General features: G+C 57.5%; 1 protein-coding gene across 9 annotated transcripts in view; it reads left to right on the top strand.

The window, feature by feature from the left end:
- SAMD11 (sterile alpha motif domain containing 11) overlaps positions 1 to 26964 on the top strand; it is a 72451-nt gene that overhangs the window by 30975 nt on the left and 14512 nt on the right. For all 9 annotated transcript variants that reach the window (XM_050982395.1, XM_050982393.1, XM_050982392.1 and 6 more), the window contains 4 exons: positions 2157 to 2281; positions 13901 to 13993; positions 20606 to 20770; positions 24976 to 25126. In XM_050982395.1, coding sequence (XP_050838352.1) covers positions 2157 to 2281; positions 13901 to 13993; positions 20606 to 20770; positions 24976 to 25126 — 534 coding nt within the window. The remainder of the gene's footprint in view (positions 1 to 2156; positions 2282 to 13900; positions 13994 to 20605; positions 20771 to 24975; positions 25127 to 26964) is intronic.

Below are 26964 nucleotides of genomic sequence, written 5' to 3'. Positions count from 1 at the left end.
GGAGCTGGGATGATTCCCTCTCCTGGGCTCTGTTTTCCCTGGATCTCTCCTGGTGTTCTGCCCTCTCTGGGTTTTGAGGAGCTGGGATGATTCCCTCTGGGGATGATTCCCTCTCCTGGGCTTTGTTTTCCCTGGGTCTCTCCTGGTGTTCTGCCCTCTCTGGGTTCTGAGGAGCCGCTCTGGAGGGAGGGGTTTGCATTTTCCTGGTGGGTAAACCAATCCTCCCAGCAGCTGAAGGTGTTTACCCCCCAGCACTGCTCTGGGCTCAGTTGGGATGCAGGCAGTGTGCAAATGCAAAGATGTAATTATCCCATTTTTCTCTTCCCACTCCCTGCTCTCCTGGCTCCTCTCCTCCGCCCTTTCCGGGCCTTGTGCTGATGGCAGCGTTTATCTGCATTTGTCCTCTGTCCCTGACAGCCACTTATTGATTGGCATGATTAAAAAGAACTGATAATCACTTCACATTAATCCCATAAATGACTTAAGACACCAAAATATTTGCATAATGCATCTTAAAGGTGGCAGCTAAAAGAGGATAAGACCCAAAACTGCTTGGCACAGGAGAAATGGGCTTCCCACTCACCTGTGGGCTTGCTTAAGTAATGAGCCTCGTGCTTGCATAAGGAGCACTCTGAGCTGCTCCGGGGGGAGGTGGGTGGGTGCTCGGGGGATTTGGGAGCCCAGCATCCCTTCTCCTGCCGATCCCCCTGAGGCATGGGGGATCCTGGGGCTGTTTGTGTCTGCAGCCTCCCCTGGAAATCTGCAGCCAGACGCCCGCTGAAAGTACCTAAAGACTTTCTGTCCTGGGCTGATCAGATTAGCAGCAGCTAGACACGGATTAGCCCCTGCTGCAGCCCGGGATGGGCTGGGCTGGGAGCCCCAGGAGCTGCTCGGGGCCAGGCAGCAGCACCGGGGGGATATTTAAGGCAGATCAGTGCTGGGTAATTCTGCAGATAATGCACCCTCCGGGCTGCCCTGCCGGGCCCAGGTGAGGACACCCCTGGGTGGGAGCGGAGCTGGCACGGGAGGGAGCTGTGGCTGGGCAGGGAGGGCAGTGTTCCTCATTTATTCCTCATTTCTGTCATTTCTGCCGAGTGTCTCTGGCTCTCCTGGCTGTCACCTTCCCTTCAGAGGCAGGGCAGGAGGAAAAGTTGCCCTGTTTAGCTGGGGGTGAGCCCCTGGTGCTGGCAGGATGGGGAGCTCAGCATCTCCTGCCAACAGACAAAAGGGAGATGTTCCAGCTCCTGCCACCTTTTTCTTCCTCCTCCTCCTCACTCTTTGTAGATCATTTACTCAGGAATATTTTGCAACTGGAGAGTGGTTTGCCAGCAAAAGAATTGACCACTGAGCTGCAGTATCTGCTACAGTGAATTGGTTGTTGTGTTCATCCTTTCCACAGAAGGAAAAAAAAAAATAGAAAAGAAGGACCAGCCTTCTAGCCCAGCCTAGTTAGCAGCAGTGTGATGCAAGGAGAGCAGGCAAAATAATGCTGAATTGCCCTAGCACAGTCTCTTTTCCCAGAAGGAAGGGCATTGTTTCAGGATCTGTTGGAGGGGGAGCTGAAAATGGGTTTTGTAAATAAATCTGTCCTCTCAGCTCTGAGGAACGCTGCTGCCCGGGCTCGTGGTGGGTTTCTCTCTGAGGAGAAAAACCATTATTCAATCAAACCAAACAGCCTTTTGTCCCAGCACTGATGGAATGGAAAAACTTAGGTTTTTAAGAATAGAAGGGTGGCAGCTGATAGAAAACTATCAGTTATTTCAGTTCAAGTTTCCTATTCATTCTGGAGCAGCTCTGCCAATTCCTCCGCTTTCAGTTTTTCCATCCTAGATGTGAGTCCTGGCCCACGCAAGTTCTATCTGGCAGGGCTGGGATCAGGAATCAGCAGCTCTGGCAGCTGCAGGGCCCTTGATGGGAAATGAGAGGGGAGCTCGGGAAGGGCTTTGAAATCCCCAAAAATCCAGGAGAGGTTAGGGAGGCACACGTGGGAGGGAGGAGGGAAGGGGCAATCCTGCACTCCAGCAGTGCTGGAGCACTCAAAAACCTCTCCCAGCTGTGCTCACACGGGGGAAAATATCAATTCTGGGGGGGGGTGGGTGCTTGAGGTACTTCAGTGGTGGGATTGCCTTAACGTGGGGTTCTGTGCTCTGCCGCAGCCGTGACAGCGACCTGTCCAGCATCATCTCCAGCCTGCAGCAGGGCCGCCAGCTCGGCATGCCAGAGAGCCAGGGCCGCTGTGAGCTCAAGAGGAACCCCCTGGACGTGGGGCTGGCAGCAGCAGGTGAGGGCTGGGGCACCTCTCTGCTGCCCTGGGCTTGTGTTTCCCCTCCCCTCCTCTCCCTGTCACCCCCCTGGTCCCTCCCTTGTGCCGTTGGGTTTTCCATGTTGCGTTTCAGGTGTGGGAAATCTGGTGGTGCTGAAGGTGAAGCTGGGGAGGGTGGCTGAAGATGAAGGTGGGGAGGATTTTGTGGTGCTGGTGAAGCCCTTTGAAGGTGCCCAAGCCCAGTGGGCTGTGCTAAAGGAGCTGGTGGCAGCACGGCGCTGCAGTGTCCCCAGGGCTGGTGCCAAGTGAGGCAGAAAGGCCTCGCTCAGAGCGTGATTGGATTTGTAATTTCATTAATCTCAGGTTCCCCACGCTGCTCCAGGGCCTGCCAGCTCCTCTGGGAGCAGCATGCTTTGGGTTTCTGGGGCTGCCTGGCAGGTTTGGGGGTGTTCCCCTGATATGAGGAGGAACCAGAGATGCTCCTGTGGGATCCTGCCCTGGGGGTCAGGTAGGGGTCTGGGGAAGGGTGGTCTGGTGGCAAAGAGTGCCCGAGTGACAGTCTGGGGTAAATAAACCAAAATCTCCTTGTTGATTGCAGGAGCCTTCAACTGGAAATGAAAGTTGAGGAAAAGCTGGGGATTCTGTCAGTTTTTATACTGTTTTATTCAGTTTTATACCCTGCCCTCCCAAATCAGAGCTGGCTCTCTCTCTGTGCTGTTTTAGACCTTCTCAGAAAGTCTGTCTGCTCGTGGAGCTGTCCCTGTGTTTGTCAGTCATTCTGCTGAGTGTGTGAGTGAACCCCAAACCCAGAGGGGGCCCCACACCTGACACCCTCTGGGAATGCCTTTGGGGGGTGAAAACTCAAATCCCATCTTCAGGATGGACTCAGCAGGGATCTGTGGTGTGTGTGTAAATCAGCCCTGGCAGCTCCCAGACTTTGCTTTCACAGCTGAATCTCCAATCTCATCATTAACAATTTCCCAAAGCCCCTTTCCCTGCAGCTCCAAACTGGCCATAAATCCATTTTTCCCTGTGACCCTGCTGGAGTCTGCGTGGCTCAGCTGACCCTGGGTGTCAGAATGGGTTTCAGTGTTGTTTGCTTTGCAGAGGAACTGCTGGGCTTGATCAGCATTGCTGGAATTCTCTGGGACCTGTGGCATCCCAGAAATGCAAAGGGTTCTCCTCATTCCCCCCAGCAGAAAAGATGAGGTGCAGGAGCTCTGACTTCTCTTTCTTAACTGGTGTTTGAGGTGCTCGGGTTTGTTTCTTCAATTAAGAAACTGTAAGAAATGGCCTCAAGTTGTGCCAGGAGGGGCACAATATTAGGAGCAATTATTAGGAGCAATATTACCAATATTAGGGACAATATTACCAATATTAGAAACAATACTATCAATATTAGGAGCAATATTACCAATATTAGGGACAATATTACCAATATTAGGAGCAATATTACCAATATAAGGAGCAATATTACCAATATTAGGAACAATTTCTAGGGGGAAAGCTTTAGGAGAGGCTGCCCAAGGCAGTGTGGAGTCACCACCACACTGGAAGTGTCCAGGTCACCCGGGGACGTGGGTTGGTGAATGGTTAAGGCTGGTTGGTTAAGGCTGGGTTAATGCTTGGCCTGGGTGGTCCTGGAGGTCTTTTCCAGCCCTGCTGATCCTGTGAAACATTCCTGAGTGGGAAAGAAGAGGCTGAGGCACACAGGAGGCCACCAAGCCAGTGACAAAGCTCTCAGGGAATGTCAGGTTTGGGGTGTTTAGAAGAGCCAGGTGGGCGCAGGAGGTGTCTGAGGGGGCTTTGTCACTTTGTCACCTCCCCCCAGGGCCAGGTCCCCTCTGGGCTTTGGGGCTGGTTTTGCTGGGAGGGCAGCTGGGCAGTCATGAATTGTTCCAGAATTTTCAGAGGTGGTGAAGCACTGCTTGTGGCTGTTGAAACCATTTTGTTCCAACAAGAAGGGGAGAGGAACTTTGCCCCCTCTGTCTGCCCTGCGTGTTGGGCTTTGAGAATCTCCCCCTCCTGAAGGCACCTGGAGATAAACAATGCTGAATAAATGATGCCAGGTTCAAAAAGTCCTGCATCCCTCCTGGCTGGGAGCTGCACAGGCTGCTGGGCTCTGCTCTGGAATGTTCTGGGTGCTTTCTGGGTGGGCTTTGGTCCCAGGGAGAGCAGGAGGAGCTCCCTGGAGGCTCCTGTGTGCTCAGGGTGCTGCTGGAACAGGACTCAGCAGTGCCTCAGCTCCAGGGGAGGACTGGGAGCAGGGACAGCACAAAGGCAGGGATTTGCTCAGTGCCAGCCCGTGGGGGCAGCAGAAAGGCTGCAGCTGGCAGGGTTGGCTGGTTTGTGATTAATTCTGGGAGGGAATTCCTTCACTTGTTGTTACAACCAGGATTAGAGGCAGTGCTGTAGTTCCCAGCAGCATGGGCTGGGAAATCAGCATTATCTCTGGATCTGAATGGTCTTTGGAATGCAGGAAGGGGCTGAAAGGACTGGAAAATGCCTGTGTGTGGTTCTGGGGCTTTTCTGACTTCAGGAAGGGGCTGAGGGCAGAGCTGCCTGGGGCAGGGGTGAGGTTGGTCCCTTGGCACTGCCAGCCTGCACAGGGGGCAGGCAGAAGCAGCAGCTTTGGTGATTCCCCAGGCCCCCAGGGCTGGTCTCTCCTGGGCTGACCCTGCAGCTGGGTCCCTGCTGTCCCTCCTGCCCTGGTGGCTCTGCAGAGTGGGGAGTGCTCTCCTTGGTGCTAGCTGAGCTGCAGCTGGGGATGGAAGCGAAGGAGGAGAGGAAAGGTGCATGGAAGGGGCTCTGTGCTTCCCTCAGGGTCTAAAGTGCCTCCCCCAGGCTGGTGTGCTTTGCTTTAGGGCCTGAGCCAGCCCTTGGCACCTGGTCCCAGGCTCTGACTCATTCCTGCCCTGCAGAAGAATCCTGTTAATTTCTCCTCTTTCTCTCCTCGCACACCCTCTGTTCTGCAGTGCCAGATTTCATGGGGTTCCAGTTGCACTAGGACTATTTGCATGGATAGAAGTGGAGGATTCAGGCTCCCTCATGCTAGAGGAAGGTGGGTAGCTCTTCCCTCTCTTCCTTCTGCCCCTCGTGCCTCAGGGACCTGCTGTGCTGGCTGGAGATGCTCTGAGAGGGCACAGAGGGGAGACAGAGCAGGTCCTGACCCAGGTGGGGAGAAATTCAATGCAGAAAGCTCCTGGGGCTGAGCCTGCCCTGGCTGGGCTGGGGAAGCAGCAGTGGGGCAGTTTGCTGTGGGACAGAGCTCCAGAGAGGCTTTTCCAGGGTTTTTGGTCAGTGTGATGGGAGTGAGAAGCCCTGGGAGCCTTGCAGAGCTCCTGAGAGGCTTTTCCAGGTTTTGGTCAGTGTGATGGGAGTGAGAAGCCCTGGGAGCCTTGCAGAGCTCCTGAGAGGCTTTTCCAGGTTTTGGTCAGTGTGATGGGAGTGAGAAGCCCTGGGAGCCTTGCAGAGCTCCTGAGAGGCTTTTCCAGGTTTTGGTCAGTGTGATGGGAGTGAGAAGCCCTGGGAGCCTTGCAGAGCTCCTGAGAGGCTTTTCCAGGTTTTGGTCAGTGTGATGGGGGTGAGAAGCCCTGGGAGCCTTGCAGAGCTCCCTTAGAGGCTTTTCCAGGGGGTTTTTGGTCAGTGAGTGACAAACCCTGGGAGCCTTGGCCCCGTGGCAACAGGGATTCCTGTGGGAATGCCAGGTGCTGGGGACAGTGTGACACCTGTGTCCCCCTGCAGGAGCCCTGCTCCCTCAGAGGCCCTGTGCTCCTGGTGCTTTTGCAGCCCTGCAGGAGCAGAGTTCTCAAAACCAGCACAGAGCTGAGCTGTGTCTCCCTCAGGGGGTTTGTTCTGTGCTCACCCTCCTGCCCCATCTCTCCCTGTTGGCCAAGCAAGGGAGAAGGAGGAATTTTGGGGCTGTAAGGAGATTCAGAAGTGAGAATGTGGGGTTTTTATTCCCAGAGTGGATGCACAGCTGACTGCACAGGGCCAACCCTGGGCTCTGTGTCCCTGCCGTGGCCACCGAGGCCTTGCAGTGACCCTGTTTGCCTTTGCCCTGAGCCCCAGAGCTTTCATATGCTAAGGAGGAGTTAATATTGGGGATGAAAAGGAGCTGGGATCAGGGATGTTGCTGCTAATGCCTGCAGACAGGATCCCAGCACAGGGCTGCTCTGGGGGCGCGGGGTAATGAGCTGGGCTGCAGACATGTTTTCATTTAGCTGAGCCAAACAACGGGGAAAAGCAGCAGCCTTTATTGGACTGCTGCCTTAAATTGAGCAGAAAATCAGCACCAAATGGGCATCCAGGAGCTGGGAGGCCAGGCCCTGCTCTTGCCATGTTTATCCCTGAAGGACAATGGTTTACCTTGGCAGCCCGAGGGGCGAGGCTCTGCCCCTGCTCTGTGTGCCCTGCCCTCAGAGTGGGGCACTGTCCCCTCTCTGGGCCCTGCCCTCAGAGTGGGGCACTGTCCCCTCTCTGGGCCCTGTCTGTCCCTGCTCTGTGTGCCCTGCCCTCAGAGTGGGGCCCTGTCCCCTCTCTTGGCCCTGTCTGTCCCCTCTCTGTGTGCCCTGCCCTCACAGTGGGGCCCTGTCCCCTCTCTGGGCCCTGTCTGACTTTGGGTTTGCATCTCCTGAGGCCTTGCAGGACTGGGCTGTAACCAAGAGCCTTCGTCACAGCAGCAGAGGAGTTTTGAAGTGAGGGGAGAGGGGGAAGAGCCAGGGTGGGAGTGTTTCCTTGGCTGTGCCAGCACAGGGCAGTGCAGGGGTTTTCTGGTGTTTTGCTCAGGTTTTAGCCTTGGCTTTGCCCCTGCTGGAGGAGAAGGAGCTGAGGCAGGTCAGGGCTCTGTTGCTGGAGTTCAGCTGAGGTTGGAAAAGACCTCTGAGATGGGGGAGGCCAGCCTGGGCAGGGCTCAGCATCTCTGGTGGCTCCTGGTGGCTCTTGGCCTCTTCAGCGCAGATCAGGGAGCTGGGTGAGGATTTCCCAGGGCTGAATTGTGGCTCTGCCACCGTGGGGACTGTCCTGCTGCTGCCCTGTCCCCAGGTCAAGCTCTGGTCCCACCCTGCCCAGGCAGTGAGCAGTGCTTTGTGCCAGGCACGAGCAGACTGGGAAGAGTTATTGAAGGATGGAGGGCTGGGCATGGGAAGGGTTTTATTGATGATTTGCTGTGAGCCAGAAGAGGCTCAGCTGCCTGCTTCATTCATTTTTCAGCTCTGCACAATCTTTTTGTTCCCAATTCCTTCTCTTCCCGTTGCTGCTCTCCCCTTCCCCGCTCTTCCCCCCTCCTCCTCTCATTTCTTTCTTCTCAAACCCTTTTTCCCCCCACTTCCTTTTCCATTCTTAATCCCCATCTCTCTCACACACACATCCTTCTTCCTCTGCCCTCCTCCTCCTCCTGGCTCTCCTGTCCAGGTCCCTGCCCTCCCTGCCCAGCTCCCTCCCTCTCCCAGCTCCTGGGGAAGGAGACAATTTGAAGGTTTTCCGCTCTGCTCTCAGCTGAGAGGCTCCTTCCCTCAAGCCAATCAATGGGAGCCTTCCAGCCCCACTGGGGCTTGGCAAACATGAGATCAATAAGTTATTAGCACCATTCTGTCAGCTGTAATGTGGAGATTGATCGGGGCCGGGGCTCCTGCTTGCAGCCTGGCACTTCCCCAGCCTGATAAAGATGACAGATTAAGGGAATAAGAAAAAGGAATTAAGGAGTCTGGCTGTCAAAGCTGTCAGGGGCTGGAGGAGCAGCGTTTTTTTCAGGGGCTGAATGAGTGCAATTGGACATTTAAATGGTGCTAAGGGGGTCCAGCCCCACCAGCAGCTCTGCTGGGAATCACTGGGCTCAGCCTGCTCTGGAAGGGGCAGCCAGGGAGCTGGAGCAGCTCTGCTGGCCCCTGAGCCTGCAGGGGGACAGGGCTGCTGTCCCTGGGGCAGGTGACATCCCCAGGGCTGAGGGCCATGGGGCCAGGCAAGCTTTGCCCAAGAGGTTTGTGCTCACAGGACCCCAGAGGGATGGGAAGGGAATTAAATCCCACCCAGAGCCTCCCCTGCCATGGCAGGGACCCCTCCCACTGCTCCAGGCTGCTCCAGCCCTGTCCAGCCTGGCCTGGGCTCTCTCTGCCAGGGATGGGGAATTCACTCTGGTTCATCAAACTTCCCCCTGGAACCTGCTCCTCTCCAGGCAGGAAATGAGCCTGGACTTCCAGCCCACCCTCCCAGCTGCGCTCTTTAGCTCTTTCCTAAAAGAAAGTTGAGATTCACAAGTTTGTGATTGCTAAAAAGCCTCTCTGCAGCATATAAAATGAATTCAGATCTCTCTTAAGTGCAGTATATCCTTTCCATGAGCATTTCTCCCACTATGAATATTTACCACCTTTCTGTGCCTTCGGTGCCTGCTGTAAAAATGAATTTTGGAGGAACCTGGGAGAGCCAGGGGGATGCTGGAGCACCTTCCCTAATCAGCAGGCAGCAGGATGGCTCCAGCATCACCTGCACCTCCCTCTGAGTCACTCCTTGGGGCTGGAGTGCTGGACATTCCCTTCAGGTGCTTTGTTCCAGCTGGGGAGATGGAGTGTGAGGAGGTGGGAGGCAGCAGGAGCCTGAGGGGGTGGGAGGAGAGGCAGATGCTCCTGTGGAGCTGAGGAGGGGATCCAGGCTGCTGAGGAGGGCTGGCTGCTGTGGCATCCCCTGGGAATCCTGCTCAGCCCCCTCCTTCCTGGGAGCTGTGCTTAACTGGGGTCTGGGGAGGGCTCAGGGAGCCCGAGGCAGCCTTTGGGGTGCTGCTGTGGATCAGAGAGAGCCAGAGCTCAGCACTCTGGGCCAGCAGGAGGGGCTGGGCTGGGCTCAGCAGCTCCTCTGCCAAAGGAGAGCAGGGGGAGGCTGCCAGTGGGATTGTCATGCTGGGGGCTGGAGCTGAGAGCCAGGCAGGATGTTTTTCCCTCTCCTGAAGTGATGAGGAGGGAGATGGGAGAGGGGCTCTGCTCTCGATGGATGTTGGCTGGCCCAGCCTGGGTGGTTTCCCGTGGAAGTTGGCTCCATTCTCTGTTTACTCAGGATTTTGTGGTCCAAGAAGCTTTCAGAGCAGCCCCAGAGCTGGGATGGGGAGCGTGAGATAGGTCTCCATCCCTCCCCATGGTGCTGCAGCAGGAGCACAGTGCAGAGCAATTTGCTGCAGGCCCTGGGCCGAAACTGGGACCCTTTGTAGCCCCTCCAGCCAAACCCTGGCTGATCTCCCTTCCCCAGGTGACCCCCCTGCTCAGCTCTCCCCAGGAGTGCCCTTGGTGCAGATTCCCTGTGCAGGGTGGGATAAAGCCCCAGTGTCTTTGGGGATCCTGGGGATAGGGTTTCTAATCCCCCCAGACTTAGGCTCCCAAGTCCTCTCCTGAAAGCTGATCAGGAGGCTTGGGCTGCTCAGCTGTGCTGCTGGGGATGACTCCTAAGCCAGCAGCTCTGCTGAGGGTGGGGAGGCTGAGGATTAGAGCAGGGCAGGAGACAAAATCACCCCCAGGGCTGGCTGCCACGCCAGCTGCCTCCTGGGGCAGTGCCCACCTCCTTTCCCTGCTGCTGCAGAGCCTGGCTGAGCCCTGAGCTGGGCACAGAGGGGCTGAGCAGGGCACAGAGGGGCTGCAGAGCCTGGCTGAGCCCTGAGCTGGGCACAGAGGGGCTGAGCAGGGCACAGAGGGGCTGCAGAGCCTGGCTGAGCCCTGAGCTGGGCACAGAGGGGCTGCTGAGCCCTGAGCAGGGCCCAGAGGGGCTGTCCTGGCCCAGAGGGGCTGAACTGGCTCAGAGGAGCTCTCCTGGCCCAGAGGGGCTGTCCTGCTGCACTGCTGCCCAGCCCTGTCCCCATTCCCCACTGCAGCAGGTGAGTGCTGGACTCCCCTGAACGAGGGCAGGAGAAAAGCCCTCTCTGATTTCTGCAGTTTTGGGGGAAATGTTCCACTCTGTCTCCAGATGCTCCCCCTGGGTCGCTTGCTGTGCTGCCCTGGCGGGCCAGCAGGAGCCTGGGGCGTGCTGTGGGGTCTGGGGGCCAGTGTGGGAGGCCTGGCTGAGGGGTTTGGGATCTGTGCTGTGCTGCACTGGGTGCTCAGTTTGCCTGGGGCTCCCCCCAGCCCCCTCCCTGCTGTTACTGCCTGGCCTGGCTTCATAACTCCACGCTTCTTCTGATAATGTCTTTCACTTTCAGCTGTAATATTAAAAACGGCCCTGATTTGGCTTCCCTGGCTGCAGTGCCGTGCAAGGAGGCAGGGCAGAGGAGGCAGAAGCAGGGATTTGGGAACAGAACCCCAGATGTGCCTCCCCATCCTTGCAGGTGGATGTTGCCTCCTGCAGGTGCCTGGGCTGAGCAGGATCTGCCGTGGGGCCCTGGTGGATGAGCAGCAGAGCTCTGAATGCACAGCCTGGCTCTGGGAGGGTGCTGAGACATCCAGGAGCTGCTCTGCCAGCTCATTTGCAAAGCAGATTTGGTTCTGCTGCTGCTGCAGAGTCAGGGGGAGATGGGCCCTGGCTGCTCCCATCTCGGGGCCCTGGCTCTGTGTCAGGGCACAGGGGGCTGGGGGCTGCCAGGGCAGGGGCAGGGTCCTGGGGAGGGGCTGAGATGGAGCTGTGCTGAGGAGGAGAGGATGGGTGCTGGAGTTCCAACACCTCGCTGTGAGCTTGTACCCTGGGGGTTGTTCCCTGGCTGTTGTTCCCTGTTTGTATTCTGGTTGTACCCTGGCAGTTCGCTGAGCCATTAGAGCAAGTGGGATCTGCCCCTGCAGCTCAGGGAGCAGAGGTGGGGTTTGACCTCTTAAACCCCTGAGCTGGGGCTCAGAGGGTTGGGGCTCAGGAGCTGGGACTCTCAGAAGGTTGGGGCTCAGGAGCTGGGGCTCAGAGGGTTGGGGTTCCGCCCTGTGCTGGCTCCTGGCTCAGTCCCTTTGGGGTTGTTTTTTACATCTTTGTGAAGATGTTTCTGCTGCTCTTTATTCCCTCTGCCCTGCCCCTGACTGGGAGGGAGATGGGGCTGATGTGTGTGGGAATGGGCTGGGAATGGCAAGGAATATATGGGAATGGGCTGGGAATGACTGGGAATGGTTGAGAATGGGCAGGGAGTAGCTGGGAATGGGCTGGGAATGGCATGGGAAAATCAGGGAATGGCATGGGAATAGCAGGGACTGGCTGTGAATAGCAAGGAATGGCTGGGAATGGCAAGGAATATATGGGAATGGGCAGGGAATGTGCAGAGAATGGGCAGGGAATAGCTGGGATATCTGGGAAGGCTGGGAATGGCCGGGAATAGCAGCCCCGGAGCAGCGTCTGTCGGCAGATGGGCCCGGGGGTGGGAGAGGAGCAGCGGGAGGGAAGCAGGGATGGGGGGAACGAGGTGCCTTGGCAGAGCTGTGAAACCAAGGAATCTTCACTGCTGGCATTCCAAGCGCTGTCACATGGAGCCCGTGCTGCTGTCACCAGCTCTTTTCCATGGAGACTCCTCTGCCTCCAGCCCGGGCTGCGAGGGGAGGGGAGGGCAGAGGGACTCGGGTTTGTTCCAAAGCCACAAATGCTGGCTGAGAGCGGTCCTGGGGAGGAGCAGGATGTGTGATCTTGGCCTCCAGCACTGAGGGCTTGCAGGATCAGGGTGAAGCTTCCAGGAAAATCAGCGTGAGGGATGGAGCGTTCCAGGGGGAGGGAGCTGGGGGCTCTGGGTGTGCTCCCTGCGAGCCCTGAGCTTGGGGAGTGCAGGAGCTGAGTGGGGGTAAACTGAGGCAGGAGGAGTGGGAAAATTCTGATTGTGTGGACGGGGTCTGGGTGTGCTCCCTGCTCCCCTTGAGCTTGGGAAGTGCAGGAGCTGAGTGGGGGTAAACTGAGGCAGGAGGGGTGGGAAAATTCTGATTGTATGGACGGGGTCTGGGTGTGCTCCCTGCTCCCCTTGAGCTTGGGGAGTGCAGGAGCTGAGTGGGGGTAAACTGAGGCAGGAGGGTGGGAAAATTCTGATTGTATGGACGGGGTCTGGGTGTGCTCCCTGCGAGCCCCGAGCTTGGGGAGTGCAGGAGCTGAGTGGGGGGTAAACTGAGGCAGGAGGAGTGGGAAAATTCTGATTGTGTGGACAGGGTCTGGGTGTGCTCCCTGCTCCCCTTGAGCTTGGGAAGTGCAGGAGCTGAGTGGGGGTAAACTGAGGCAGGAGGAGTGGGAAAATTCTGATTGTGTGGACAGGGTCTGGGTGTGCTCCCTGCGAGCCCCGAGCTTGGGGAGTGCAGGAGCTGAGTGGGGGGTAAACTGAGGCAGGAGGGGTGGGAAAACTCCGATTGTGAGGGCAGGCTCTGGGTGTGAGAGCTGGGAGCGCTGCCAGCAGTGCTCCTGTTCTCCCCTGGCTCTGCCCAGCCCCTCAGCCCTGCTGTGCTTCCTTGCCTTCGGGTTCTGCACGGCCACAAGCCTCTGCCCCATCCCCCAGGACCAGCTCTGTCCGGGGGTTTGGTGACAGGGTCGTGGCAAGCTGAGTTTGCAGGCAGCCCGTGCTCCTCAAAGCCTGGACGTGGCCCTTGGAGCTCCCTGGGCAGGGGCACCTGCTGGGGCTGCTGTGCTCTGATCCCCAATAAATCCCTGCATGGCAGAACCTGCTCAGCTGCATCCCGGCTGATGGGGAGTGATCCTGAGTGCTGGGGACAGTTCCTTGGCTGGAGATGTCCCCTGGAACAGGAGAGTGTTGTTGTTGTTGTTATAAATAGCACCGAGGGGGTTTGTAACCTCCCTTCACCCCCACGTTCCGGGCACATTGCAGCAGCCTGGCACTTGGGGCTCGCAGGCACATCCAGCCCTTTCTCACTCAAACGTGCTCCTTGTTTGCCAGGTTTTTATTATTATTGTTGTTATTATGTTCTTTCTTTTAAGATGCTGCATCTTTAACGAGCCCTTGATAGATGAGGATTTGATGCTCGCAGTGACAAACAGGCTCTTCCTTCCTGCCCATATGCACCATCATGCTTTCAGTTTCCCCGGCGTTATTAGGGGAGGATATTGATTCCAAATCTGCTCGGGGACGCTGTAATTGTGTCTCAGAGATTTGGTGTTGCTTCGGAGGGCTGCAGTAATGCAAAAGGCTTGAGTGTTTCCGTGCAATCCAGAGGGGGAAGATTGCTGAGGACCTTGAGGTTTTGAAGGAGGAGGGGGGAGGGAGGGGGAGAGACTGAGAGAGAGAGACAGAGAGAGAGAGACAGAGATACTGTGGTAGGAAGATTCAGAGATCTGTTGTGCTTTTTTTTTTTTTTTTCCCTTTCCCTGTGTTGTTTTTTTCCTCCCCTTCCTCTCCCCCAGTTGCTTTGCATCAGGGCATGAAAGGAGTGGAAACACCGGGGGGACAAAAGGCACCAGAGCAAATGATGAAACTCAGTAAGGAAATCAACTGGATTCAGAATTTATGGCTGGAGAGCGTTGCATTGATCAGAGTATGAACAGTCATTATGTGCTTTTGGGCTGCGTGATTAGGAAAGCAGATCAGGGCTCTCAAGATGATGATTTTTCTTACTTTCATTTTTTTCTCTCTCTGCTCGTAATATCAGAGTGTGTGTGTGTGTCTGTGTGAGAGAGAGCAGCAAAATACCAAAGTCTCTCTGGTCTCTCCTGCAAAGAGGAAAGTGCAGCCTCCTCTGACACTCAGCTCTCCCATCTCTCTCCCAGATGAAATTTTAGGCAAGAGAAGAGTATGTTCTCCCAACAGCAGCAGTGAGTGTCCTTTGGAGAGCAAGAAAGCCCGAAGTGAGTCCCCGAAGGGTAAGTGCTGCTTCTCCCTCCCCCATCCCCTTCCCCTTTCTTCTCCTTTCCCCTGAGTGGAACTTAATTGAAATTAAGGAGGGAGGGCTGTGGGGTGGGAGCTGTGTCTGGCACGGGGGGTGCAGGGGGAGGCTCTGCTTTTCCTTTATCTCCTCGGAGGGAGACACAGGGATTGCCTCTTAATTACTGTAATTGCCTGGTGATTAAAGAAGAGCAGGCTGCAGCCTTCCAGGTGGATTTTAGGGGTGTTCCTACTTTTTCAGGCAGAAATGTCTCGGTGACATGTTTAATATGAAAGGTACACACGGGCTTATCGTGCTGGCATCTGCTCCTTTAAAGGGAAAAAAGGAGCCTGGCAGGGAGAATGGGGCTGCTGAGTTTTCTCTTATGCATTTATGGCACCGTTCCTATAGAGATGGAATCTGCAGAAGGCTTCTCTATTTAGGGTTTGGTTTGTTGTCTTTTTATTTTTTTTTTTTTTTTTTTATCTCTTGATTTGCCTTCCAGTTCTTTCCTATAAACAGGATTTTTAAACTTTCTTTACGACTGGCAAAGCGGGCTGGCTAATGGAGCCTGCAGTTAATGAGTTTGTCTCCAGGTTGAGTAAATGAGGTTTTGCAGGCCGTTTACTGAAAAGCTTTGTTGTTAATATCGGGCTAATTAGCTGTCAGTAAGAGCCAGCTCCATCCCTGTGCCCAAAGCTGCCCTCCCTGGCCCCCAGCACCCCGGCAGAGCAGCTGGGTGAGGCTGGATCCTGCTCCACGGGCTTGCAGTCCAGCTGAGCCTCTGCCAGGGCTGGATTCCCAGTGACCCATCCAGGGAATCTCCAAGGGCAGCACTTTGTCCTGGAGCCTTCTTAAGCCACACACTTGGAATTCTGCTTCGTGGAGATCCTTTGTGGGGACCTGTCCTGCATCCAGATTGCACAGAATGTTCCTGGTGCTTCCCTCCCTGTGCCCAAAGGATGCTCTGAAGGCAGAATTCTCTGAGTGCTGGTGTCACTCTACAGAAAATACCAAATCCTCTCTGATGTAACCCTCTCCTCCAGTTAACTCTTTCACAGCTGCAGAAATGCCTCAGGTTTTGCTGGGAACCCTTTAACCTGCTCCTCTTTATGTTTTCCTGGATTTTCCCCCCATCTGCTCTGTTCCTGTTATCCCTGAAATGTTTCTGGTGGCTGTGCAGGTGAGCTCCAGGTGATGCTGCCACAGGTTCCTGAACAGATTTGTTCCATCAGGCACGAGGCCCCTGGGACACACATTTTATACTTTGCTGAGGTTGTGCCCCTGCTAATCCTGAGTTTGTGGTTGAGAGCTGAGTGCAGGGAGCAGAACCTGTGGGGCCTGGCTGGGAATGGGCTGAACTTCACCCAAGCCACGTGAAGCCAAGGGATTGCTTTGGCTTCATCCTAAAAAAGTGCCTGGGCTGGCACAGGTGGATGTTTTTGGCACGGGGTCAAGTGTTGTCCTTCTGTTCCTTTCCTTTGGCCTTCCCACCTTTATTTTTGTGGGCTGAGGGCAGGGTGAGGAGCCTTGGCTTTGCAGGAGGCACTCAGGAGCTGGATCCTGCTCCTTGGCTCTCAGAGTTTCAGGGATTCCCCTGGCTTTTAACAGAGGGGTTCCCAGGAAGCCCTGAATAAAGCAAAGTTTTATTTTCTACTCCCAATTTGAGGCGAGACAGAATGGAAATTCGGAGCTGGGGCTTTTGCTGATCCCCCACTGTTTTTTGTTAAATCCTTGGGGAGCCCCTGTTCCCCCCAGGGCTGTGCAGGAATCCCATGGGAATGGTGAGGAGCTGAGGTTTCTGTGCTCTGGGGCTGTTCTCTGCTCTCCCTCTGTGGAGAGGGGGTGACAGGAGGGGCTGCCCCCAGGGTTTGTGTCCTGAGCCCCAGCAGTGGCAGAGCTCCCATCCTGCTGTGGCTCCAGCATCCCTGTGCCATGGGGAGAGCACAGTCCCTGTGTTCCCAGCTCTGCTTGGGAACAGGAGGCTCCAGCTCGTGTGGGAAACCATTCCCAGAGGGGATGGGCCCTCGTGGGGTTTGGGAGCTGCTGTGGGTGGTGCTGGGCAGTGGGGGGATTTGGGAGTGGGAAGGAAGGCAAGGACTGGCTGGAATTCAGGATCCCATCAGCCCCACGTGTCCTGCTGGAGGAGCCAGGGCTGCAGCATCTCCTGGGACCCCTTTTCCTGCAGCCTGGTGGTCCTGGGCCTCGTGGAGGTGCTGCTCCTGCACCTCCTGCATCCCTGGGGTGGGGATGGGCTCCAGGCAGGACCTGCCCCTCTCCATCCCAGAGATCCCAGCAGGACCTGCCCCTCTCCATCCCCGAGATCCCAGCAGGACCTGCCCCTCTCCATCCCCGAGATCCCAGCAGGACCTGCCCCTCTCCATCCCAGCAGGATCTGCCCCTCTCCATCCCAGCAGGACCTGCCCCTCTCCATCCCACACTGGCTCTGTGAGCAGCTCTGGCTCAGGCACAGCTGGGCTGGCTCTGGAAGAGCCTTTGGAAGAGGAGGCTCTGGAAGAGGAGCCTCTGGAAGAGCCTCTAGAAGAGGAGCTCTGGAGGAGGAGGAGGTTCTGGATGAGGAGCTCTGGAGGAGGAGCAGTGACCCCGTGGCTCTGCTGGCGCTGCCGTGGCCGCTCCTGGCGTGGCGAGGGGAGCAGAGGCAGCCAAGGAAATCACTGCTGCTCCCTGGCTGAGTGAAAAAACACCTGTAGGGCTGGAAACCCTTCCAGAGGGAAGCAGCCTCTGTGCCTGCCCTGCCCCCTCCCCAGAGCTCGCTCTGGAGATCAAAGGGAGCCCTGGCTGGGGAGCCCTGGCTGGGGGAAACAGGCCTGCCAAACAGAGCAGAACGTTCTGGAGCCAGGGCAGGGCAGGGGGGACACGGTTCCCCAGTGAAGGAAACCTTCCCCTGCCTGGCTGCAGAGCTCCTTCCCCAGTGAAACCTCCCCTGCCTGGCTGCAGAGCTCCTTCCCCAGTGCCTCGAGGCTGGAACTCAGCTGGAGGATGGGGAAGGGAAAATCGGGAAAAGCGTTCGGTTCCCGCTGGAGCAGCTGGAAAATCCCTCTGGTGGGAGCCTCGGGGAGGTGGGAGAGCAGGCTGGATGGAGAGGTGGGAGAGCAGGAGCAGGCTGGATGGATGGAGGGCTGGGAGCAGGCTGGATGGATGGAGGGCTGGAAACACACCTAGGGAAGGATCTGGGGCTCTCCCCCTGGGTGGGAATGAGCTCACAGGCTGCTGCTGCTGCTGCTGCTGCTGCTGCTGCCATCCTCCTCTCTGTGCTGCACTTACACCAAACCAAGATCTCTGCTTAACAGAGGAGCCCAGAACCAGAGCTGGACTGCAGCTGAGCAGTTCAGAGCCAGCCCCTGTCCGTCTGTCCCTCTCCTTTGGGGGGGACATCCATGTGCTGGTGGCTTTGGCAGCTGTCCAGTTGGGCCAGGGGAAGAAATGAGGTTTTGGCCCTGTTCTTGCTGACAGCATCAGTGCCCCCAGAGCCAGGCTGCTGAATGTGGCAGGAGTGGGCACAGGCAGGAAAATCCCTGGAGCTGCTGAGCCAGGCCTGGCCTGGGCTCTGGGCTGAGCTGGGTTTGCTGCAGGTCCTTGAGCTCAGCTTGGGGTTGAATAAAGGGAACCTTGGCCTGTCAGGGGTTTGTTGTAGGACAGGATTGGAGGATGCACAGGCTGGGTGCTCCTGCCTTGTCTGGGATTGCCTGGGGAAATGTCCTGGAGAGCAGAGGGAATGTCCTTGGCTCTGCAGGAGCTGAGTGCCCAGGAGCCCGAGCTGCCCTGGCTGTGCCAGCAGAGGGTGGGAGGTGGGAAGGCTGTGCAGGGGCTGCTCAGGGGATGTGCTGGGGCTGCAGAGGGCCCAGCAGATGCCTGGCTTGGCTCTGCCTGCCCAGGGCTGTGCCAGGGTCCATTTCACACCTGGCGGCTGCGGGAGCTTTGGCGAGATCAGTCTCCTGCATTAGCCCTGGTAATGACAAAAGCAGACAGCAAAGCTCCAGCAAAGCTGGAATTACTGCTGGCTGAGTCATGTGAAATCTTCCAAGTTTTAAGCATGGGAATCCAGCCTTTCCCTGGATTCCTCCTTCCTCTTAGACTCCCCTCGCCACCCCCATTGTCCCTCCCCTCCCTGCACCTGAAATCTGCTCTGCGGCTGATCCGATGGAGTTTATGGTAATTAAGTGTTATTAAATCCCCTCCCCCCTCCCTTTTTGTGCTCTAATGACACAGCTGTGGGGGGAGAAAAAAAAAAAAATCAGTGTTTTTCTAAATCAGGTCTGTGGCTTTGCTCCTGAGACCTTTGGGTAAGAGCATCAGGAGGGAGCTGAAACAGTGAGCTTCTGCATCCCTGGGGGAGGAGGAGGAGGAGGAGGAGGGAATCCTCCCTGCTGGGAAGGAGACCTGGAAGGGAATTCTGCCCTCTCCTCCCTCCCCTGCTGCTTCCAGGGGTGTTCTGCAGGTTTGGGGTGGGGTTGAGAGCAGCCCCTGCCCTGGGGGTCTGGGTTTTGGGGCCGGGGGATCCAGGGCAGGGTGGGGACCCAGCTCCTGATGCCAGCGGGGCCGGGAGCAGCCCGGGGAGGCAGCAGGGTGCAGATGTGGGTCACTGGGGCACAGGCTGAGGCTGCAGGGCACAGGCTGAGGCTGCAGGGCAGCAGAGTGCTGTGTGAGGAGAGCCCTCGCCCTGCTGGAGGGCTGGGCTGAGCTGGAGTCGTTTTCTTTCTGCTCTTGGGAGCCAGGGATGCAGCCCTGCGGTGTGAGATGTTGTGCAGCTCTGACTCTATTATTATTATTATTATTATTATTATTATTATTATTATTATTATTATTATTATTATTATTATTTATTAATTATTTCAATCACTACAATTACCATCATTATTATTGTTACTATCGTTACTCATTATTCATTGTTATTTATTTTTCTATTTTATTGTTGTTATGTTTTATTATTATTATTATTGGGATGATGAGATGATGATGATGATGATGATGAGATGATGAGATGATGATGATGATGATGATGAGATGATGATGATGATGATGATGTTTCCCTCCCGTTTTTGGGGAGGGGGTGGTGGTTTCACTACAGCCTGGGGAGAGTTTCACCCCCCAAAGGCTGAGCCCCGTGGGGTGGGTGTCAGACAAGGCAGCCCCAGCCCCTGAGCTGCCTCTCTCCTCAGCAGCCCCCGTGTGTCCCAGGCTGGTTCTGGCTGCCCCACACCCACCTTTCCTGCTGGGAGCCCTTCTCCCAGCCCTGCCAGCAGCATTTCCAGTGCCACGCTGTGACAAGTGCCACCCCCGAGGCTTTGGGGCCAATCCTGCAGCAGGAACTGGGGCACACGGCAGGGTGGCCCTGTCCCCCCAGCCCCTCAGTGCTCCTGTGACTGCCAGCCCTGCCACCCCCCTTCCCTGTGCCTGGGAGTTCCTCTCTGAGTAATGAAAAGGCTCTGCCTGTGGGAAAGATCCCAGATAAAACAGTGTTGGAGCAGCCAAGGCGGAGAGCAGCAATTACTGAGAGCTGTGCTTACAGTAAACACCAAACCCCTGCGGTTTTCCCTCGCTGGCTGCCAGCCTGGCATCCCTCAGGCACTCCATGGGCACCCAGGGGGTGCTTGGGGAGCCCCAGGGTGCTCGGGCACGGCCAGAGGGGAAACAGCCTGATCTGAGATGTCCCTCTGAGGGCTGGGCAGGTGGGTGGCAGCACTGTCCCTGGGCTGGGTGGCAGCACTGTCCCTGGGCTGTGTGTGGCAGCACTGTCCCTTGGCTGTGTGTGGCAGCACTGTCCCTGGGCTGTGTGTGGCAGCACTGTCCCTGGGCTGGGTGGCAGCACTGTCCCTGGGCTGTGTGGCAGCACTCTCAGGCCTTGCTCTGCTAATTCTGAATTACCAACAGGCTTCTAAGTTCTTACAAGGAAAGAATTCTCCCGAATTCTCAGAATCACCAGGTTGGGTGAGACCTTCAAGATCAAATCCAACCCAGCCCCAGCTCCTCACCTCAACCCTGGCACCCAGTGCCCCATCCAGGCTTTGTTAAACACCCAGGGATGGGGACTGCACCTCCTCCCTGGGCAGCCAGGGTGCAGATGTGTGTCACTGGGACATGGGTCTGGGAGATGGCCCTGAGCCCTGGAGTTACTTGGGATGGAGATATTCCTGAACCCTGGACTCCTTTGGGATGGGTCTGGGAGATGTTCCTGAGCTCTGGACTCATTTGGGATGGGTCTGGGAGATGTCCCTGAGCCCTGGTCTCATTTAGGATGGGTCTGGGAGATGTTCCTGAGCCCTGGTCTCATTTAGGATGGGTCTGGGAGATGTTCCTGAGCCCTGGACTCATTTAGGATGGGTCTGGGAGATGTTCCTGAGCCCTGGTCTCATTCCAGAACTTTCTCACCCTTTCTGTGAAAACCTTTATCACCTTTCTGTAAAAAACTTCTTCCCAACATCCGACCTGACCTTCCCTCGGCGCAGCCCAGCACGTCCCTCTGATCCTTCCCACAGATACCAAAAGTGGCTGCATACCCAGCGTTTCTGCAGACAGAGCCTGGGTCCCAGGGGCTGCATTGCCACGAGGCTGAGTGTGTCCGTCTGTCTGTCTGTCTGTCTGTGCCCAGAGACGTCGCAGACGCCGGCGCTGGAGGAGGTGGCGCAGATGACCCCGGAGGAGCACTACAGGCGCATGATGTCTGCCCTCAACGAGCACGGCTCCTTCGAGGAGCAGCAGCAGCAGCAGCGCCTCTTCCAGCTGGCCAACAGCATGGCAGTGCCCAGCCACGGAGGTAGGGCTGGCACCGCGGGCACAGCGGCTCTGCTGCCAGGGGGGTGGCATGGGGGGTGGCCCCCAGCCCTGGGGTGGTCTAGGATGGGTTTGGGAGATGTTCCTGAGCCCTTGTCTCATTTGGGATGGGTCTGGGAGATGTTCCTGAGCCCTGGACTCATTTGGGATGGGTCTGGGAGATGTCCCTGAGCCCTGGTCTCATTTGGGATGGAGATGGCCCCGAGCCCTGGGGTTGTTTGGGATGGGTCTTGGAGGTGTCCCTAAGCCCTGGAGTCATTTGGGATGAATATAGAAGATGTCCCTGAGCCCTGGAGTTGTTTGGGATGGACCTGGGAGATGTTCCTGAGTCCTGGACTCCTTTGGGATGGGTCTGGGAGATGTCCCTGAGTCCTGGTCTCATTTGGAAGAAGTCCTCAAGCCCTGGACTCATTTGGGAGATGTTCCCAGGCCCTGGACTGACTTGGGATGGGCCTGGGAGATGTCCCCAAGCCCTGGGCTCATTTGGGACGGGCCTGGGGGTGTCCCTGGTCCCTGTGTGCACTGAGGGGTGGGTGGCTGCAGTGCTGGGTGTTTGTCACGCCCTGGTGCTGCTGAAGGGGCTCCCACAGAGCCTCTCTCCATCCCTGTGGAGGAGTCTCCCCTTGGCTGGCTGCAGATGCTGGTCCCTTCTGTGGCCCTCCGTGGGCTGTGCTTTTCCTGCCTGGAGTGGGCAGCAGCTGCAGTGCTCTGGGCTTTGCAGGGGAGCTGAGGGTCCTTCTCTTGTGTCAGGGGTTCGTGTCCATCGGGATCTTGGGGATCTCTGCAGTGAGAGCCTTGGGCTTGGTCTGGGGCAAAGGGGGGTGGGATGTTGGCAGTGCCAGCCCCCCCGCGATGGGAATGTTGGGGTGGTCTTGCTGCCTTCTCCTGGGGCTGGAGCAGCGTCTGGAAGTCCAGGATGAGCCCCACAGGGGCTGGGGGGCTGCTGGGAGGTTTTGGAGGGAGCTGGCTGCATCCAGCACGTCCTTGGCTGTGCCTAAAGGGGGCACCAGGAGGTTGCAGGATCATGAGCATCCCTGCCCAGGTAGAGAGCATCCCTGCACAGATAGAGCATCCCTGCACAGGTAACACATCCCTGCCCAGGTAGGGAATATCCCTGCCCAGGTAGAGAGCATCCCTGCACAGGTAACACATCCCTGCACAGGTAGAGAGCATCCCTGCACGGGTAGGGAGCATCCCTGCCCAGGTAGAGAGCATCCCTGCCCAGGTAGGGAGCAGGGCTGGCACGTCCTGCCTGCCTCAGGAGCAGCGGCAGCCCCAGCAGAGCATCGCTGGAGCTGCAGGAGGATCTGTGCTCCGAGTGTGAATCCCCAGGGCTCCTTGTTAGGTTAATGAAGAGGCTGTCTTCTTTTCCACTCTGTTTGATTTGATTGGCTTCTCTGGGGGCAGGAGGGGATTGCTGTGGAGGAAGGATTTGCTTATCAGCAAAGGCCGGGCACAAACACAAACCTGCCCTGGCCCCGTGGGGAGGTGGCAGCAGCTGGGGCTGGGCTGTGCCAGGCACTGCAGAGCCCCTGCAAACTCAGCTCGGGTGGCTGAGGGACAGAGCTGGCACCTGGGCATGGGAGAGCATGCACAGAGGGAGGGACAGGGGGTGACAAAAGGGTGGCACTGAATATTCAGCCATGACTGGAGCCTGGCAGAGCCTGGGCACAGCACAGAGCGTGGGGTGTGACCAGGGCTGGCACAGCCTGGTCCTGGGTGGCTGCTGGCCACAGGGACGTGCCCATCCCACAGTGTGTGCTGGGGGACAGCTGGGTCACCCCCTGCCCCCAAAATAATGAGAGGAGCTCATTCCCTTGAGAGCCCAACGTGTTTTTATGCTGATGATTAAATTCCCTCATCAGCATTTGTCGGGGGGTCACGCTGGGGTTTGGGGTGGGCAGGGGGGGAGAAGGAGCCTGCACAGGCAGACTGGCTGGGGGAACACTGACAAGACACAACCTGGGGTATTTTTGGATTGTCTCCACACCACGGGGCTCTGGCTGGGCTATAAATTATTAGTGCCAGTACAAAGCACAGTTTATCTGTAGGCTCACACGGAGGCACCAATAACATTAATAATTTAAAAAATGTTAATAATTTAGAAATCTTTTTTTTTTTTTTAATTGCTTTTCGTCCCCCCCCCCCTCCTCCGCCCCCGTTCTCCCAGTGGCATTCATCCCACATTCTGAATTCAGTCTGTCTCCGTGCCTGGAACCTCCATCCGCCAGCGTCCCACTGTCAATCAATCTGATTTCCCAACTGTCAGAGTGGGATTGTAAATAACAGATCCTCGGGGGCGCCTGGGCAGGGGGAGGGGGTGTGAGCGGGGGTTGTTGCGGTCACTCAGGATCGATGCTGCTCCTGGAGCTGGCTGCACGCCAGCCTTCTAAATTACAGCCGCCGTGGCAATCAGGAGTGACCTGGGCTTTTCAGATAATTAATTTATAAACATTGCAAGGTTGCACGGTCTGCCTGGCTCGGCGAATTCTCGGGGTTTGTTCTGTGATCTGATGGTGCTTGGCTGCTCCTTGCGTGCTTGTGCAGTTCAGAATGGTTTCGGTGTTTGTCCCCTTGGCCGGGGGCAGGAATGTGGGCAGAAATTGGGGCACTGCTGTCCCCCTTGCTGCCAGCAGAAACAGCAGCTGTGGGAACGTTCTCAGCCCAGCACGGGGCTCCAGCCCTGAGCATCACCACGACTGATGGAGCTCAGGCTGGGCTGGGCACATCTTGGTACCAGGAGGGGTGGCTGGGATTTGCAGGACTGAGGGAGGAGAGCCTGGTGGGGAAAAGGGAGACATGGAGATGGAGAGTGTGGCATTACCAGGGTTTGCAATGCTCCTACAGCTTTCCAAACCAGCTGTGGGAAGGGGTGCATGTGCTGCTGGGTGTGAGGGCTTTGAGGGTCAGTGCTGCAGGTGATCCTGGCCAGGGCGTGCCTGGGGAGGTCAATCTGTCTTGCTCCTCTCCCCAGCTGTGCTGTGGTTTCCTGTGGCAGGGTGATGGTGTGAGCGAGGTTTCCTCTGGGGGATGTTTCCTGTGCACCACGTGAAGGGCAGCAGAGGCTCTGGGGTGGGATGTGAGCTGTGTGCAGGCAGATTTCACACAGAGAGCAGGACTGAGGGACTCCTGATGCTTCACTGGGAGACAGCAGCCCCCTGGGAAAGCCTGGCACAGGTGTCCATGTCACCTGTTGTTCCCTGAGGCCAGGGCAGGGCACATGGGCTGTACCTGCATCACCTGCCCCTCCCTGGGGCTCCTTGGCGTGGGCTTGGGTGGTTCTGGCCTTGCCTGCTCTTCCATCCCAGGGGATCATGTGGGCTGCACTGACCCCTGAAGGGGCTGTGCAGCTGTCACTGCACAGGTGTCACAGGTGCCAGGTCCTGCCATGGTGCCAGGGCAGTGCAGGCTGAACGAGGGCTGCGGTTCCTTCTCACCTGCAGCTGTCTCCAGGCAGTGCTGTGCTCGGGCTGGGAGGGGGGTCCCCTTCTGTACCCCATCCTCAGCTGCTCCGGGGCCCGGCCCTTCCCTGTCCTGGGCAGGTTCAGCCCTGCAGAGCCCCCACGGGGGTCCCGGGCAGGGGGAGCCCCGGTAGCCCCGGCGGGAACACGGCAGGAGCGGGGCAGGTGCCAGCGCAGCTCCGCTCGGGACCGGCCGGGAGAGGGAGTCCGGGGAATGCCTCGCTTTCCTCCCGCTCCCCTCGCTTCCATCCATCCCTCCTTCCATCCTTCCCTCCCTTTTTTCCGCTCCTTCCCTGCCTCCCTCCCTCCGGCAGGAAGGCAATTAAGCCGCAAATCCACCCCCCTGCCGTAGTTGCACAATTTCCTCCGCTGCCGAACTCCCAGGGCGGCGGGGGCGGATCGCGCCCGGAGCCGCTCGGCCGGGGAGAGCCGGGGCCGCCGCTCCCCGCCGGGCGAGAGCCGGGCTCCGCCGCTCCCCGCCGGGCTCCGCCGCCGCCCCGGCGCCCGAGAGCCGGCCCGAGCCGCGGGCTGGCCCCGGGGAGGGGGGACAGCCCCGGGAAGGGGGGACAGCGGAGCCGCCGTGGCCCGGCGAGCTGCGGGGCACAGCGGGTCCGTTTGTCCGTGTGTGTGTGTCCGTGTGTCCAGCGGGGCCGGGGCTGGGGGAGCGGGCTCGGGGCCAGCCAGCAGCAGCTCCAGCAGCTCCTGAGCGCTCCCCCGCTGTCCCCAGATCTGCTCCGGGCGCGGCAGGAGGTGGCGGCGGCGGCGGCGGCGCGGACCCCGGGCGCGATGGAAGCGCACATCCCTTCGGCCAGCAACTCGTCCAGCCAGCGAAGGAAGCAGGGCCTGCCCCAGCACAGGGACAGCCACTTCCCCGACAGGTACCGGGCACGGCCCCGGGGCGGGGTTTGCCGGGCCGGGAGGGCTGGCACGGGTGGGTGTGGGCTGTGGGAACGGGGAGCGTCTGGGTCAGGGGATGGGATGGGATGGGCAGGGCAGGGCAGTTTGGGAGTCAGTGTCCCTGGAAGTGTTCAAAAAGCCTGGGGATGTGGCACTGGGGACGTGGTTTGGTGGTGACCATGGTGCTGTTGGGGTAATGGCTGGACTCCGTGGTGTTAGAGGGCTTTTCCAGCCTTGGGGTTGTGTAATTCTGAGCTGAGCAGAGCTGATTTGCCTGGGCAAGGTGTGACCATCTGCTCTGGGGGTTGTGCAGGTGCTGGGGATGCTCCTGCCCCACTCTGGGGTGTCTCTGTGGAAAGGGGGGAACCTGTGCCTGTGCACATCTGCATCCACATCCAGGGGGGCGAGTGCCAGGCTGGAATGATCCCAAACCTGGGTTGGAGGTGCCACTCTCACCTGTCTGTGGGCACAGAGCAAGTTGAGGTGTTGAAGTTTGCATTTCATAGCATCCCCAGATAATGAGAGAGGAGAAATGCTCTGAGGTGGAACAGAAGAGAAGAAGTTTTCTTTGTTGAGGAAAAGAGCCTCAGCTTGCCTCTCCCACTGCTAGGAGTGCTGGAAAGCTGATACCCCCCACCCCCAGGAAATCCTAGCTCATTTATCTTGCTCTGTGCCACGAGCCATTCCCTCTGCAATCAAGAACTTCAGAGGGAAATTAAATTAAAGCTGCGTGCGTTCCTGACAGGGATGGAGGGACAGGAGGGGCTGTGGGGATGAGCAGTGAAAGGCCCTGGTATTTACACTTCTCTTGGCTTTGTGTCGGGATGGGGGCAGAGCAGGCTGCACCATCAGCTCTGCAGTGTGTGCATGGATGTGATGAGTCCAGAGTTTCCCCCCGTTTCAAGCCTTGGAGATCCTGTCTGGTTTTCCTCCTCTCCCAGCGACACCTTTGCGCTGTGGAGGGGCCGGGCAGCCCTGGAAGGCTCTGTCTCTCCCACAGCGTGTACTTTGGCTAACCCAGCCCATAAATCCCAGCTCCTGAGCAGACCTGGGAGGAATGCAGGGATGGAGGAGCCTCCTGCAGCCACGTTTCCCCAGCACTGTGTGGGCTGGAGAGGAGCCAGCCCGGCCCCAGGGCTGCCTGCAAAGGCATCCACGGGAGGGTGGAGGCTGCTCACGGGGAGGGGCTGCTCGTGGGGGGGGCCAGATGAACCCAGGGGTGCCATTAATTAATTAATTATTAATTAATTGGAGGCTGCTCACAGGGAGGGCCAGATAAACCCAGGGGTGCCATTAATTAATTAATTATTAATTAATTGGAGGCTGCTTACGGGGAGGGGCTGCTCGTGGGGAGGGCCAGATAAACCCAGGGGTGCCATTAATTAATTAATTATTAATTAATTGGAGGCTGGTCATGGGGAGGAGCTGCTCACAGGGAGGGCCAGATAAACCCAGGGGTGCCATTAATTAATTAATTATTGCACCTTTGCTGGTCAGAAACGGGCTGGGAGGCTGGCCTTGTGGGGATGAGGCACCCACACACATGGATATGGATTTTCTTGGGCCAAGGTCCTGGTAGTGGCAGAGTGGTCCCTTCACCCCTTCGCTCCCTGGAGTCAGTGAAACTGAGACATCTTGCCAAAAGCAGACCCAAGGCACAGTCTGGAGAATTCATTTGGTTTCGTGGTTTTGGTTTCCTAGATCCTTTGGAGAAGGATTCAGCTGGGATGCTGGCGTGCCAGGGCCTGGTGGTCTGTTTGGGAAGATGCTTGAGTTCAGTGTTATAAAAAGACTTGGAAGAGGAGAGGGTACAACTGAA

The sequence above is a fragment of the Serinus canaria genome, chromosome 21 (assembly GCF_022539315.1).
Source record: "Serinus canaria isolate serCan28SL12 chromosome 21, serCan2020, whole genome shotgun sequence".
NCBI classification, from domain to species: domain Eukaryota; kingdom Metazoa; phylum Chordata; class Aves; order Passeriformes; family Fringillidae; genus Serinus; species Serinus canaria.
The sequence above is the reverse complement of the archived record's forward strand: the minus strand, read 5'-3'. Positions and strand labels throughout refer to the sequence as shown.